Source organism: Equus asinus, chromosome 13, assembly GCF_041296235.1.
Source record: "Equus asinus isolate D_3611 breed Donkey chromosome 13, EquAss-T2T_v2, whole genome shotgun sequence".
NCBI lineage: Eukaryota > Metazoa > Chordata > Mammalia > Perissodactyla > Equidae > Equus > Equus asinus.
The window spans coordinates 55,238,805-55,254,552 of NC_091802.1; the positions used below are offsets into that span (position 1 = coordinate 55,238,805).

Consider the following 15,748-nt stretch of genomic DNA (forward strand, 5'->3'; position numbering starts at 1 on the left):
TGTGCCACCTGCTCCTCAGGTATCAACGGTGTGCAAGGCTTGCTGAAATCGACAAAGCGGAACAGCTGCAGTTCAAGTTCCCTCTGCACAGAGGGCTTGATCTTTAAAGCACTGATTAGGGCACTGGATTTATTTGGAAAAATAAAATCAAGCATGTGTGCAGCAACAGTTAGGCTAAACATTGGCGTTCCTCTTGGGTCTTACCAGAGTCGTCCTTGCACAACAGGCCTCCCCAACATACACAGACGTTTTTTCTGATTACAAAAGTAATGTGTGTTCATTACAGGAGAACAATGAAATACAGATGAACACAAAGATGCATTTTTAATCACCCCTAATCCCCCACACAGAGACAAGCACAGTTAAATATGTGTGTGTGTCTGTTGCCAATCTTTTTTTTTTTTTAAAGATTTTAATTTTTCCTTTTTCTCTCCCCAAAGCCCCCCAGTACATAGTTGTGTATTCTTCGTTGTGGGTCCTTCCAGTTGTGGCATGTGGGACGCTGCCTCAGCGTGGTTTGATGAGCAGTGGCATGTCCGCGCCCAGGATTGGAACCAACGAAACACTGGGCCGCCTGCAGCGGAGCGCGCGAACTTAACCACTCGGCCATGGGGCCAGCCCCTATTGCCAATCTTTAGTTCTATTCTAAAGAAAAACAATTTATTCCAGGTTAAGAAAAGCGTCACTCATGTATGAATTTACTTCATCAACTGGTTTATTACCTTTGTTAGGGCTTTTTAATACAGAAAAGTACAAAAAAGAAAACATGGCAAATAATGCCCACACTGAAATACTCCCATTTGACACTTTTTTTAAAGAAGTAATACAAGCAAGGTTAGAAAAAAGCATAGAAAGAGATCAGATGAAAAGTAAAAGTCTCTCCATCCCCCACCTCACCACCCCCAGAACCTCACAGTTAACCACGGTTGGCCTCTGTTGGCTCCCTGAAAGAAGCGCACGCACACACAGCTAAATGAAACACACATAAGTCACCACACAGGCCTACCTCTCTGCCCCTCTTCTTTTACTTAATATTATAGTTTTTCCCAAACAGCACATACAGGCCTGCTTCATTCTTTTATCAGTTTCACAATACAGCATTGTATGGATATTCTAGAGTTTACTTAACCAGTCCCAATTACTGAATTATTCGCTCTTCCAACTGCTACAATGAGCATCCTTGTACACATATCTTGGTGTACTTTTTCAAGTGTACCCATAGAATCGCTGAGTCAGAAGAATTTGCCTTTCTACCATTGATGGATACTGTCAATTGCTCTCCGAAATGCCCGGATGCATACTCCCACCAATGACGCATTATATCTGCTTCCCCAAATTTCACCCAATATTGACCATTAGCAACCTTTTATCAAACTGTTATATATTCTATGGTATCAGTCAGCGTTCTCCAGAGAAACAGAACCAGTTGGAAATATGTATATATATATATATAAAGAGACAGTTAATTCAAGGAATTGGCTTACATGATTGTGGGGGCTGGCAAGTCCAAACTATGTAGGGCAGCCCAGCAGCCTGGAAATTCTCAGGCAGGAGCCGCCGCTGCAGGCTTGAAGCAGAATTTCATCTTCCTTGGGGAAACCTCAGTTTTTGCTCTTAAGGTCTTTCAATTAATTGGATGAGGCCCAACCAGGTTGTTGAAGATTTACAGGTCAACTGATTGTAGATGTTAACCACATCTCTAAGATCCCTTCACAGCAACATCTAAATCGGTGTTGAATTGCATGACTGGGTACTATGGCCTTGATGAGATGACACATAAAACTAACATACACACACACAAAAGAGACCTGTTCATATCCTTTATCCATTTTTCTATTGAGATTTGCTTTTGAGAGCTCTTTATGTTACTAAACAAGTTAACCCTTTGTCTGTCACACAACTTGAAAATATTTTCCGTCTATCATTTCTCATTTGATTTTGTTTCTGGTATCTTCTGTCAACCTGAACATTTTTCTTTCTTTCTTTCTTTCTTTCTTTTTTTTTTTTTGAGGAGCTGGGCCCTGAGCTAACATCTGTTGCCAATCTTCCTCTTTTTTTTTTCTCCCCAAAGCCCCATATATCCTAGTTGCAGGTCATTCTAGTTCCCCTACATGGGACGCTGCCACACCATGACTTGATGAGCAGTGCCATGTCTGCACCCAGGATCCGAACCAGCCAACCCCAGGCTGCCAAGGCAGAGCAAGTGAACATAATCTCTCTGCCATGGGGCCGGCCTCCAGAACGTTTTTATTTCCATGCAGTCAGATCTATCGATCTGTTTCTTTATGGCATCAGAATTTCCTGTCTTGTTAGAAGTTTGCTCAACGCCACTTTAGGAGCCGTGATAAGCACGCCACTCGTCTAGGTTTTCTCAGTGTTCCCCTGAATCGCAGAGTCACAGGAAAGCAATGTATTCAGGCAGCACTAGCCCAACTCCCGCTGAGAAGCCTCCATCAAAGTATGATTTAATGCTACGCCCCAGTTTCCAGCAAGGGCCAATACAAACGCTGTAGGAAAAGCTCTGCATCTTCTGTAAAATTACAATGCCCACTTTGTCATTCAGGGCCCCTTGTATAAGAATCCACATGAGAGATTCCTCTCAGCATCGCAGGCCAGGAGAAAATACTCGTTGATTGAAAGGACTCAGGCATCCTTCACCGGCTTCATCAGCAATAAGCACCGCACTCCCCATCTGGTTTCTCATTTTGTCTTGACTGCCAGGAAATCTAGAACCCAACGTAACGCTCAAATGCGTGAACAGCATAGCCTCGCCCTGGGGAAGTTTTCCTCAGGCAGTATCCTTAACTGCCCTCGTGTATATGTGGGTTTTGTTGTAAACCACCTCAAATCCCTTTTAGAAGTGGATGAGGCACAAATACAAACATAGACAAAATGACTTAAGAAGAGAGAAAAAAGATACTTCTCCGAATGGTGGCGAAGTTGACACGGAGGTTTCTGTCAGAACCACAATTATCTAACATTTTCATAAGCAGTCCAGAAGAGGGAAGGTGCAGTGGAAAATCTGGATCTGAAGTTAACATTCGGCTTCTCCAAGGAGTGAAATTTGGAGTCCGCCTGAAGAAACTTCAGGAAAATCCTGGCAGCTGTTGAGTAGAGAGAGAAACTCCATTGTAAGGTAATGGACTTAGGCAGACCATCTCTAACATTTGTAGGACCCGCCCTAGAATACAAATGGGGGCCCATATACCATATGTCTCAATATCTTAATGTTCTCAATCAAGCTAAAACAACTATCAAATCAAGTATGTCCTACCTTCCTACCTTGACAAATAAACCTGCCTACTGACCTGGAAGCCAGGTTTGAACATAGGATTCTCAGAAATTCCTCACCAAAACATGACAGCCTAGTGACAGCCATCCACCGGTCCTCAGCTCCCACCCGCAGCCACTCCCCTGTTCTTCCCCCTCCTGCACACTCCACACCCGGAAGGTCCTCAGGAGAATGCGCGTGGACATCCCAGCCTTCACACCCATGCTCCGTCCACACCCCTGCAAACAGCCACCCCTTGGCCACTCCTCAGATGTGGGAATGCAGCACTAGCAGGGAGCTTGGGGCAAAGCCTAGTCAATAGAAGGAACACGGGTCTTTGGCCTGTGGATCACATGTTTCACGGAGCGGGGCACAAACAGAGTAGGGCCAGGTCTGAGGGAGGTCCTGGATTTAGGGAGAAATAATCCAATAACGTTTGTAAATTGATCAGCTCTGAACTCTCCACTGTGGTCCAGAAAAGTCTTCTTAGAGTCATCAACTGATTCCTGATGCGATCATCTCCACGGGCTGCTGTTTCTGAAAAGGCCAATACAAGAGCATCATCATCCAGCCCCTCTTCCCGGGCAGGATTCAGCTGGATCTGAAATGCTGAACTCTGTCACCCTGGACCGTGTCCCCACTGAACCAGAAAAGGTCCTAAGAAGATGGAACCATTTTCATATGATGAGAGAAGAAATTGATGGGAACTCTTCACCCTGGAAAGGAAAAGGATAAAAGGGAAAAGAATTAGAATCTATCATACCCTTTAGTAAATGAACAAGGTGGACATGGATAGACTGACCCCTCACATTCTGGAATACTCTCTCTGGGAAGCACTTCTTCAAGCCTGAGGAATTTGGATATAAAAAGGATTTGAGATGTAAATCATTAAAGCCACAGCACACAACAAACAAATGGAGCCCTTTAACCCAGGAGGAAATAAAAGCTGAATTGAATTTTGTTTGGGAAGTGAGGGCGAAGGACCATAGTCAGGGGACGTCCAAAGTCAACATCATGGACAACCTCATGTTTGCCCTTCTACAGATTTTCCCTTTTTTTGTAGATTTTATTTTTCCTTTTTCTCCCCAAAGCCCCCCAGCACATAGCTCTGTATTTTTAGTTGTGGGTCCTTCTAGTTGTGGCATGTGGAACGCCGCCTCAGCGTGGCCTGACGAGTGGTGCCATGTCTGCGCCCAGGATCCAAACCAGCAAAACCCTGGGCCGCCAAAGCAGAGCATGTGAACTTAACCACTCCACCATGGGGCCAGCCCCGCTTCTACAGATTTGATGCCGCTGTCAGAGCTGAACAGTGCTGGGGCCATGGGTCCGACCCAAGGAGGCTGTGTCAATCTTTATGCTTTTACATTTTTGGGTTTTATGTCTTTATGTTTTTGCAAGTCCAGCTAAAGTTGGCATCTTCTAAGCCTTCTCAATGACCTCGAATGCTTGCCTTTGGAAAGTGGATATTGCTCACTTTGAAACTAAGGCATTTATCCATTCATTCATTCATTTATTCATTCATTCATCAAGAGACGGCTGGGTACCAGGCCCTGAGTGATCATATATTTCTTCTCTGCTGCTTATGATTTTCTTTCACATACAGCACTTGCACTCCCATGCTGATTCTCCCCGCTTCATCCTCCCAGCACAGAAGTGGCCTTTCCCCTCTTTCCCAAATTCAGTAGAATGTGGATGTTGTCCCTTTGAATGTTGTCCTCTCCAAGGCCTCATTCCAGGGCCAAGTGAAAACTCTTCCCAAGGCATGTAGCCAGACACGCTGATTTTTTTTTTAATTCTATAGACTTTTTTCAGAATTTCCCATACAGGGGACCCATTGTGTTAGTCCAAGTCTCCGAAGAAGCAGATGCCAAAAGGAAATTAAATGTGGGATTTTATTAGGGGAAACACCTCCGAAAGAAATGGGAGAGGAACCCGGGGAGGCAGGGAGAGCCGTCAGACCATGAAGCAGGGCTGACCCCAAGTGAAAGAGAGAAGGCAGGGAGGTTGTGTGGAAGTGTCCTGGACCGCCATGCAGTGTCTGGAAGTTTCTATAAAACTGTATGGGAGTCCTTGAGCCCAAGTCAGCCATTAGGGGAGTCCTGTGTCTCCCAAGAACAGGCCTGCCTCAATGTCTCTGCCATGCTCTGCCTCTGGCTAGGAATTGCTGACGGGAAGTGTGACCTCAGCGCAAACACACTGGTGATGGATGGCAGAGCACAGCAGTGGGGCCTCAGCCAGTTATGCCCCGTGGTTGGAAGTCTGATGGGTACATTCTCATGGTCACCTCGGGTTTATTACTGATATTTATTACCTTGGGTTGAAATAAGACTTCCTCTATGCTTTCATGCCTTCTTCAATGACTTTGATAGTAAATCAAGAGTTTGGGGCCACTTCATGGCCTAGTGGTTAAGTTTGGCACGCTCCACTTTGGCAGCCTGGGTTCCCAGGTGCAGGCCTACACCACTCACTGGTGGCCATGCTGTGGTGGCAACCCACATATAAAATAGAGGAAGACTGGCACAGACGTTAACTTAGGTTGAATCTTCCTCAAGCAAAAAGAGGAAGATTAGCAACAGATGTTAGCTCAGGGCCAATCTTCCTCAGAAAAAAGAAAAAACATCAAGAGTTGGGGGTGTGTGTGTGTGTGTGTGCGCTTCTGTGTATGTGTGCAACTGTGTGTGCATATGTGTTGGTGTGTGTGCACACATGCCTGTGTGTTTAGAAGGAGTCCACTCCCGCAGCCACAACGACATCTCAGAAGCCTAATTCACACTGTGGGCCCTTACCTCTCTCTGTTGCTCCCTTTCAGACTATCCTGGTGGGCGACAGTGGCGTGGGGAAGACATCTCTGCTGGTTCAGTTCGACCAGGGCAAGTTCATCCCAGGCTCCTTCTCGGCCACAGTGGGCATCGGATTCACGGTAAGCACTCTCAGGCTCTGGGCTTTGGCACGCCTGTCGGGGTTCCAGCAGGCACCAGGTGGACACTCACACTGGATCATCCAAGGAGGTTTAATAAAAAGACTATTTACCAAGGTGTAGGCAGGGGGCTGAGAAACCATCAGGGATGGGGCAGTGCCCTTGGGCAGTTACAGGGCCTCCAGCCCACTCCTGGCCTAAAAAAGGTGAGAGGAGGGAACCGCCACCAGAATGAGGGGCAGAGGGCTGTGTGGAGAGGGCCAGCTGGCAGGAGCTGTGACTCTCAGGGGAGGGACACAGCTGCCCACAGTAACCATCCTGGGCAATAAATTGGCCCCCTCCCACTCTGCTCTCCTCCTGCTCCTCCCCCTCCTTCTGGGGCTCCCCACTGGCTGAACAAAACTAAAAGCCAGAAAGCAAGGGAGTATCTTGATACAGGTTGCTCAGGTCCACCTTCCGGGGCAAGATGAATCTGGAGAAGCAAAGGATGGCTTAAAATTTTAAGCACAGTCCAAACTTAGCATTGTTGTGGGGTCTTAGGGCGCTGACAGGTCAAGGGTTAAAGTTCAGTTCTTAGCACTGTCTCTCCCTGAACACAGCACAGAGGGGCGGCTCAGATTAAGGAAGTATTCTCAAGCTGTCTCTATCCACAGCCAGGAAGTACCCTTCTACCACACACCCTTGTTTCTCTCCACTGTCACACCGCCAGCTGCTCTCAGTGACCCTGGAGTCCTGGGAAGGCCTTTGCAGAGGGTTTCGCTCCTCTCTTGGACGGTATCAAGAGGAGAGGGCCCTCCGTTGGAGTCCCCAGAATCCGAGTGTCCAGTGTTAGGAAAGGGCAAATGTCATTTCTTGGGCAGCACGGGTGTTTGAGAGGCCAGCCTCTGGCACCAAGCAGAGCACAGGGCCTGCGAGGCCACACTCGGGTTGGGATACAGCAGCACCACACTGGTGGGAAGAGAGAGACGGAACCCCAGAAATTGGGCTTGCCTAAGTTCTGCAAACAGTGAGGAAGGGTTGGGCAGGGCTTCTGAGTAAAGCAGGAACGAGAGCCTGGCCAGGGTGTGTGCCAGGGCTGGAATCCAGCCTGAAACACCAGCGCCTGGGCTCTCTCGGGACAGGGAGCCGCTGGCTCCAAAGGGCTGGGAAGGGCATGCTGAGTCGCAGGAGGCAAGACGGGCCTGGAAATCCCTGAGGCCTTGGACCAGGCTGCCATGAAGCGAACCAGGATGTCTGGTGCCAGGCGTCCCTCGCCGCGGGCCCATGCCAGGTCTGCCCCTCAACACACAGGACACACGGTGCCCCCGCAACCACATGCACGTCTCCTCGCCCACTCCACGCCCGCCCTTCCCCGCTCAGACATGGAGGGCGGACAGTGGGATGGCTATGGGCGTGGGGGTGCAAATTCTGACTCACATTCCACAGATGCACAGGTGTGGGACCTCCAAATTTTGTCACTATCCTGGTAGGAAAAGTGAGGCAACTCGCCTGTGAGAAGGAAGAGAGTGTGTGGTCAAACTGAGAACCCGAAGGAGCCAGAGATAGGACAGGCCGGGCCCTCCCTGTCTCCTCGGGCTGGGCCTTTTAGAGCCGCGGCAGTTTGCTTGGCACCAGTCAGCACTGGGACAAATCGATTCACCTCTGGACGAACCCGTGGACAGCTTACTCTGAGTGAGGGCCTGAAGTCCTGACCCAGGCCTGAGCCTGGGGACACACGGGTCTGATGGGCATACAGATGGGCACATACCCTCCTCCTCAGCTGGGACACAAACCCAAGGGAACCCCATACCGGTGGTATAATTTGAGGTATTTGTGTGTGTCTGTGGTGTGATTTGAGGTGTGCATGGTGTAGGGCATGTATGTGGAATAAGAGGTTGTGTGTATGTCTGTGGTGTGGTATGAGGTGTGTGCATGGCGTGAGTTGTGTGTGTGCGTGTGCGTGTGTGTTTGGGAAGAGATGCAGACTCCCACGGTGGTACACAGCACTGGAAAGGAAGTCAGGAGGCCTGGACTTCCCGGAGGCTGTGTTCTCGATGGGCCCCCTCCTGGCCACCACATCTCAAGAGCCCTGTGCCTTAGTGAGTTGTACTTCCTCTCTCTGGGGTGAAACCCAGTTCCCCCGCACCCGCTCGGAACATCTCTCACCCCGACCCACTTCTGACTCACTCAAGACTGCCCTTGAACACACCACCTGATGTTGCCATGTCCTGGCAGACAGTGTGTGGCATACTGTGCATATGAGACTGCCCACATGCCCCAGACCCAGCGAGCCAGACAGGTATGGCCCAGGGGAGAGCCCACTGCACCTCTCCGCCATGTTCGTGGACCTCTTCCCTCAGTCCCATCAGCGCAGCCCACGTAGCAGGATAGCGCTTTTATTTCTCTGCTACTTCTGGAGCATTCACACTGATGTGCCATCTGCTCCATTCCAAACCTACCACAGGACAAAGAGCATCTCGGTCAAGCCCACAACACAAACCTCGACTGGAGGTTAGAAACCCAAAATGAAGGTGTCAGCAGGGCCACACTCCCTCTAACAAGGGGAGGATCCTTCCTTGCCTCTTCCAGCTTCTGCTGGCTCCTGGCAATGCTTGGCATCCCTTGGCTCGTAGATGCATCTCTCCAGTCTCTGCCTGTGTTCTCATGCGGCCGTCTTGTCCCTGTGCATCTTCTCTTCTTATAAGGACACCAGTCATATTGGATTAAGGACCCACCCTATTCCTATGACCTCAGCTTAACTAATTACATCCGCAATGACCCTATTTCCAAATAAGGTCACGTTCTGAGGTACTGGGGGCCAGGACTGCAACAGCTCTTTTGAGGGACACGGCCTATCGGGGCATGTTTGAAGTAGAAGGTAAGCGAGCGCCATGCCACCTGCCCTCTTTCCTTCCTCCTGGGCCATTACCCTCTTGCACTGAACACCCTCGCCCCTGCAGACTTCCTGGTGAGCCCAACAGAGCCAGAGCCCAGGGCACCGAGTGGACTGCAGTGTTATTTGTAACAAGAGCCTCTGGCACCCAGCAGCAGGCAACCACAGCATCTGCAGAGTGCTGTGCAGCTTCTCCTCTCCCACACAGTGCTCTCTGTTTGAGTCCCACCCTATGTACAGATGAGATTACGGCACACTCACCTCCAGAAAATAGCTCCAGCTGATGCCAGAAATCACAGGGCTGGAGGCTGGTGCTCACACAGTTCCCACCAGGCCTACAGTTGCCTATAAGCCACGCCTGCCCCTTGCTCCTCATCCGAAAAACCTAAGCTAAGAGATGCAGGTGCCCCACCCCCCTACACGCCCCTCAAACAGTCCCTTTGTCATGCACCTGCCTTATTCTGTTGGGATGGGGTTATTGAAGGGTTGGCCGAGGCCACAGGGCCCCAGAACTCTGCTATGGGCAACCCAGGACACATTCCGACCCTGTCACCAGGAGCTGCAGGGTTCCCTGGATGTCCTGGAGACTGCTCAAAATGATCCACGACTTTATGAATTCACTTGATACCAAACGTCTAAGGCCTACTTGGTGCCAGGGGCAGAGAGCCGCACTGAATAAGGCCAGCCCTGCCTTCAGGAGCGCCTAGATTGGGAGGTGTGCGGGGAAGGGGCAGCCCAACAGGTCAGGGAGACATGAGAGGTGATGGCACTAAAGGGTCAAAGTCTGAGCACCCACCAGGGGCCAGGGAAAACCCCAGTGTACACGTGCTGCCAGGCAAATACGGGTCGGTAAACAAAACTATATTCAGATGAGCTCGGGCTGGGGTGTATTAGCAAAAGCGACACAGCCTGGGCGCTGTCCTCAGAACGCACGCCTCCTCTCAAACGCAGCGCCGCCGGCTGCCCAGGGGCGTCCCCAGCCACCCCGACCCCGGGGTGCCTATGACCGTCCGCTGGCTGGGGCTCGGGCGTCGCCTGCTGGCCGCGCCGCGCAGCGGCAGCGAGAACCCGGGCGCCCGCGCGCGGATGCCAGAAATGCCACACCTTCCGTAGCAGGCAGGGTCTCCAGGGACCGCTCCATGTGGGAATCTAACCCCGGAGGCTGGCAACCTTGGGGGACCGGTCTTGGGGCTGGATTTGGTCCATGCCCTCAGAGCACGAAGCCGGGCCAGTGTTGCTCAGGAGGCCGGCCTGCCACTCGGCGGCTGACCTTGAGGTCCTCGCGCCCTCGCGGGACAGCCCGCTCTGGGCCAGTGTCACTGGGGTAGCGGGACGGAAGGAGGAGCCTGTCGGGGTCCGGGCCCGGGCGGTGGAGAGGGGAAGGAGTGGGTGGAGCCTAAGGCGGGGCCATTCCTTCGCTGTCCCTCGCCCGCCGCCTGCCCCAGCTCACCTCTCGTCCGGGGACATGACAGGCACGCCTGGCGCCGCTGCCACCAGGGATGGCGAGGCTCCCGAGCACTCCCCGCCCTGCAGTCCGAGCTACGATCTCACGGGCAAGGTGGGTGGGCACTGCGCCCTGCGCTGGGGACCCCCGTGCCAGCTCCGAGGGCCACCCGTCCCCGCGCCCTTTGCCCTGAGACCCCGGCCCTCCCCGCTGCGTCTACGTTGGACTCAACTCTTCCTCTAGGCAGCTGGGTCTCCCAGAGCAGGGAGGGAGGGTTGAAACATAGCCCCTGGGCCCAGCCCAGCCTCTAGGGATCTGGGCTGACTCGGCTGGGTCGGAGAAAGATCGGAAGGACTGAGTGACTCCCCACCCTGTGGACCCCAACCCAATTTTCTTCTGCCGCACTCCGGCCAATATGAGCACCCAGGAACCCCATGCTTCTCGGTAGGGTTAAGCGCACAACCTTCCTGGGCATACGCACCCGAAGCGCTAGGAAATGGGGCTCCCTGGAGGCTCGCAGAGGACGCCCCCTGGCGTCGGGGGATCTTGCAGTTAATGCCCTTTTCCCAGCTAAGCTCGGCTGAGCCTTGGCATCAATTTCAAGGCCTTAGGCTGGAAATTCTTCAGGTTCCCAGCTGCCCCCAAGTCCTACCCCTTTCCATTCCTGCAGTCACTGCCTAGCACCTTCCAGGAGGATGTTACTAGCCAGAATGCAGGCCCCTAGGAATTTTTAGAACCTGAGAAAGATCTCAGCAGTAGTCATAAGTCCCCCACCTGGGAGAGCTAAGTCAGCTCTCTGGGGCTCCTTCCCTCTGCAGGGTGGTCCTGAACAGAAGCAGGTGGGAGTGGCAATGGACTCTGGTCTGTCTGCTCTCCCTCCGTGCCCCTGGAGCAGGGAGGTACCAGGGACTCTGAAAGAGGTGCTGAGAGCACCTGGAACTTCCGTTCTTCATCTGTAGGGTTGGGGAACTGTCTCATGCCGCGTGGCCTTGAAGGCGACCTGCCTCTTTCTGTTCCTTTGATTCCTCCCCCAACATCGGGGCTCACTCTCGTTAGGAGCCTGGGGCCTCCACCCCCATCATTTCAGGGGAAGCCACTCTGCGAGTCACCCGCCCCAGAGCCGTTAAGATAGGCGTCCTGTGTGGGCTCAAGGCAGGAAACGGGCCCCTTTTCGTTCAGGGGAGGGGGAGCTGCTGAGGGCCAGTCTCTAGGCTGCTGGGGACCGTCTGACCTCCTTGCCGGACAAGCCAGCTGGGCTGTTTGCCTAGGGGGTGGCAAGGCTGGGCAGCTGTTTGTGTTTGGTGGAATCGCTGGCTGGGTGGATAGCTGGCGTCGTTTGCTCAATGCAGCTGTGATCTGTAATGTACACAGGCGCTCGCCCTCCCTCCCTCCTTCCCTCTCAGGGGCTGGGACCCAGGAGCCAGGGAGCAGTGCAGGCTCTAAAGGGCTCCCCAGCCCCGGCCCTCCATCTGTCCCCTGGGCCAAGCAGCATCTTCAGGGAGCTGGCCCCTGGCTCCACCAGCCTGCATGCCCTAGGCCTGCCTTGGGGGACCGAATCCAGGACAGTCTGGAAGAAGCCTGGTCAGAGCTCTGTGGGCTGGATTAGAGAGGATGGGGGCCACAGGCAGGCAGTACTCAGCCCTGGACCACTCTTCCCCAAGTCTTAGGTGCTTCACACCAACATTATTGGCCCTAGCCATTAACAGACTCTAGACAGGCCTCAAAGAAATTCTCTCTTCCCTTCCAGCCACTATGGAAATCATGCCACAGAAGGGCTAAGGAATCTTCCTCAAGTCCCCCAGTAGGCCATTTACAAGCCAGGACCTCAGCCTTCATGGACCTTTTGCTCAGCCCCCTACCTTTCCACCAAAGTTAGCTAATACCATACTCCATGCCCACAGCAGGAAAGCCTCTAGGCTCCATTGTCACGGTCAGTGCCTTAAAAAGAACTCAAACCTAGTCCCTGCTCAACCCATTAAATAGCTAACCAGCCAGCTGGGAAAATTCCACTATTTGGTCTAGAACTCTGTTCTCCAAGATAGAGGAATGACTGGACAGAGGGCTCCCCTCCCCCACCCCACATGTCCCTCAGAGAAGATGAGAGGAGACTGGCCAGACAATAAGGGAGGGACACGCCCCACCCCCACCCACTTCCTCCCCTACAGTGACCCAGGGATGCCAATAGGCAGCCATTTGTCCCACTTGGGAGGTTTCTGTTGTAAGAGATTCAGACTAAACGACTCCCCACTTCAGTATAAATTTCAACCTTTTCTAATTCATGAAACCCTTTTATAAACACAAAATGTCAATAGAAACTTCCAAATTAAATGTTGTGACCAAAAAAATTGTAATTTTAGAATATGCCTTTGCAAACAATAGAGTCCCACCTCCATCAGATCCTAATGCACTCCCTTGGGTGGGAATCCCTGTCTGAGATATTAACACTTCCCCTTCTGGGCGGTATAGCCCTGCCCGCGAGTGTACACATGCGTGGAATACACACAGAGAAGGAGGGGATCCTGGCATGGTGTGGCAGGGGACAAATGTGGCCAGAGTCTAGACCACACAAATGTGGTTGTTCTCTCAGGCCACCGAACACATTTGGGGACCTCTTAGTGCTGAGGTCTCAACTCAGGCTTCCAGGAAATTTGGTGAGGACAGGAGTGTCAGAGGGAGAGCGCGAGTGGCAGGCTGAGCCAAGGAGTGTGGAGAGGAGAGGCAGGCTGAAGCAGCAGCAGGCTTTCCAGAAGCAGGTGCCCCTCGGGGCAGTCAGCATCCTTCCTGGCCCTCTGCCTGGTTTTTCCAGGGCCTCACTCCCTGGAAACTCAGAAATTTGCCCCAGCTCCCCATTAACTGCCTCTGCCCCCCAACCCCTAGGTGATGCTTCTGGGAGACTCAGGCGTCGGCAAAACCTGTTTCCTGATCCAATTCAAAGATGGGGCCTTCCTGTCCGGGACCTTCATAGCCACCGTCGGCATAGACTTCAGGGTGAGGTGGCTGCAGGCTCCTCCTCCCAGCAGCCAGCTGGGGGGCTACAGCTCAGACCCAGGGGTGCTGTCCTCTCCTTGCCCACCTTGTTACTCAGGACTGTTGTGGCTCACTGCTCAGAGGGCACCAGGGGCGGCTCCCCTAGGGACCACAGAGGAGCCCGGTTAGAGGAGTCTTGGCTTGGTGGCCTCCTTGCCCCCCAACAGGATATAAGAAGTGAGAGATTGAGTCTTAAAATTCTGCCCTTGAGCGGGGCAAGGACATCCCACCATGTGAGCTGAGCTTCCTGGCCCTCAGCCCTTTTGCTCATGACCCCCTGAGCTGGGCCCCTCTGGCAAGACCTCAACAGTTAAGCAGTCTTTCTGGAGCTCCTGGGACGCACAGCACTGAGCTAGGTTTAAGAGCTGGGCTGGCCCTGTGGGGAGAGAGCAGCTTGCCAGGGTCCCTCCCTCTCAGCACCTGTATAAATCTGCATCAGGGATGCAGAGCACTCCAAGCACTGCACACCCAAAGGCTCCAGGAGGGGAAGGGTCTAGCCCTGACAGGTGGGGCTACACAGAGGCCAGGGGCCTCCCTCCCAGTGGGAGAGCAAGGAAGCTTCACTTAGGAGAACCAGCAGGCAGCTGGAGGAAAGATGACCCTACAGATCCAGCCTCTGAGGTCCCCAGGGTGCTGGTGGGCATCCCATCTCTAAGGGCTCAGTTGCAGGATGGGACTGAGCTCCGGGAGAGGAAGATAGAAGTGGGGAAGAGGCAGTGCCCCCAGTGTCCAGCCCTGTGGAGCCTGCTGAGCCCTGGCAGAGCCAGGCAGGTTCTCAGACCTTCTCTTGCCCTGGCATGGGGGGAAGAAGAGAGGGCTCCGCAGTGAGGGCATCTGGGTGCAGGGTCCCGCTGCCCTGATGGGGTGATCTGGCTGGAGACATGTCTGGGGCTCACCACATCCCCTCTAGCCCTGGGGAGTGACCAGGACAGGATGTTTGCTCCTCAGCAGGGTGTCAGCAGAGCATGGGAGCCAAGCCTTCCCTGTCCGCGGCACCCACCTCTCCCTCTGCCTTTTTCTCTTTCAGAACAAGGTGGTGACCGTGGATGGTGTGAGGGTGAAGCTACAGGTGAGACCAGAGGCTGCAGGGGAGGGAGAGGAGGGCAGAGCCTGCCCTTGCTCCTCACCCGAACCACAGGAGGCCTGCAGCCCTGCCCTCAGCCTGGGGTAATTTCCTGTGGGGGCCCAGAGAGGAAACAGCTCTTGTTTGTTTGATGTCTGCAGACAAAGCAGTTCCCAGGCGCCCTCTCTTCCATCAGAGGCAGCCCGAAGTGCCTTCAGAAAGCTTAGGCTCCCTCTATCTCCTCCCCAGTTTCCTGGGCCTCCTCTGCTCTAGGAGGTTGGACACCCTAAGCCCCTGGGCTGGGGAAGAGGCGACAGCACTGAACGAGCTTGAGAACTCAGTGACTACCACAGTCCAGGACATCATCAGATGTTCAGAAGCCCATGAGAACTTAAAGAAGGAAAGATCCCACCTTCCCACACCTCCCTTGTACCACGACACGGGCTTTCTCTGCCCAGCACAGTCCCTGCCCCCTGCCTCCTTCTGACCGTTTATCTGTCCCTTCCTAGATCTGGGACACAGCAGGACAGGAGCGGTTCCGCAGTGTCACCCATGCTTATTACCGAGACGCCCAGGGTAAGTCACTTGTGCCCTCCAACTCCTTTCCCCAACCCACTTGGACCATCCACCTTCTGCCCCAAGTTCCCAGTATGACCTCTCTCTCCCCTTGGCAGCCTTGCTCCTGCTGTACGACATCACCAACAAGTCTTCCTTCGACAACATCCGGGTAGGTCCTCCCTACCCACCACCCATAAGCATCCAAGGCAGGGTCTGTGCAGGCAGGGACTGCTTCCTGCTTTGTGAGAAGAGGGTGGAGCAGGGAACGCCACTATCTTCTCAAAAACACCTGAGCTGTGACTCAGACGTAATAAGCTGCTCCCGGGCATTTGACTGGCATGTGGGCAAGGAAGCCAAGCAGGCTGTTGTGTGCCTGTGCCACCTTCTTAGCCCTGACTGTAATTCATGAGTGTGTTTCACAAGAAAGTGTTCAGAAAGTCCCTAGCTCCATCCTGGACAATTACGCTCAGAAACCAAGCGAAGAGCCCGAGCAGAAAAGCAGAAAAAGCACACATCCAGCCCCAGTTGTAAGACAGTGACTCAGGAATGCAGAGTGAGTGGCTCTGTTCTCACAACCAAACTATTAGAAAATAGAG

General features: G+C 53.0%; 1 protein-coding gene and 1 long non-coding RNA gene across 5 annotated transcripts in view; one reads left to right on the top strand and one right to left on the bottom strand.

Annotated features, from left to right (window-relative positions):
* The window catches only part of RAB37 (RAB37, member RAS oncogene family), a 61,007-nt gene that overhangs the window by 41,975 nt on the left and 3,284 nt on the right, over positions 1-15,748 (top strand). Inside the window, exons 2-6 of one of the 4 annotated variants that reach the window (XM_070483585.1) lie at positions 6,081-6,191; positions 13,382-13,492; positions 14,559-14,600; positions 15,104-15,170; positions 15,269-15,321. In XM_070483585.1, coding sequence (XP_070339686.1) covers positions 6,081-6,191; positions 13,382-13,492; positions 14,559-14,600; positions 15,104-15,170; positions 15,269-15,321 — 384 coding nt within the window. Of the gene's footprint in view, positions 1-6,080; positions 6,192-10,463; positions 10,619-13,381; positions 13,493-14,558; positions 14,601-15,103; positions 15,171-15,268; positions 15,322-15,748 lie in introns of those variants that run through there. The other 3 variants (XM_014839741.3, XM_014839742.3, XM_014839743.3) reach the window with 3 other exon arrangements.
* LOC139040081 (uncharacterized) lies at positions 717-10,322 on the bottom strand. Its single transcript, XR_011493933.1, has 4 exons — positions 8,668-10,322; positions 7,605-7,676; positions 6,058-6,262; positions 717-3,987 (listed from the first exon to the last, which is right to left on the bottom strand). It is a non-coding gene; the product is annotated as an uncharacterized lncRNA (long non-coding RNA).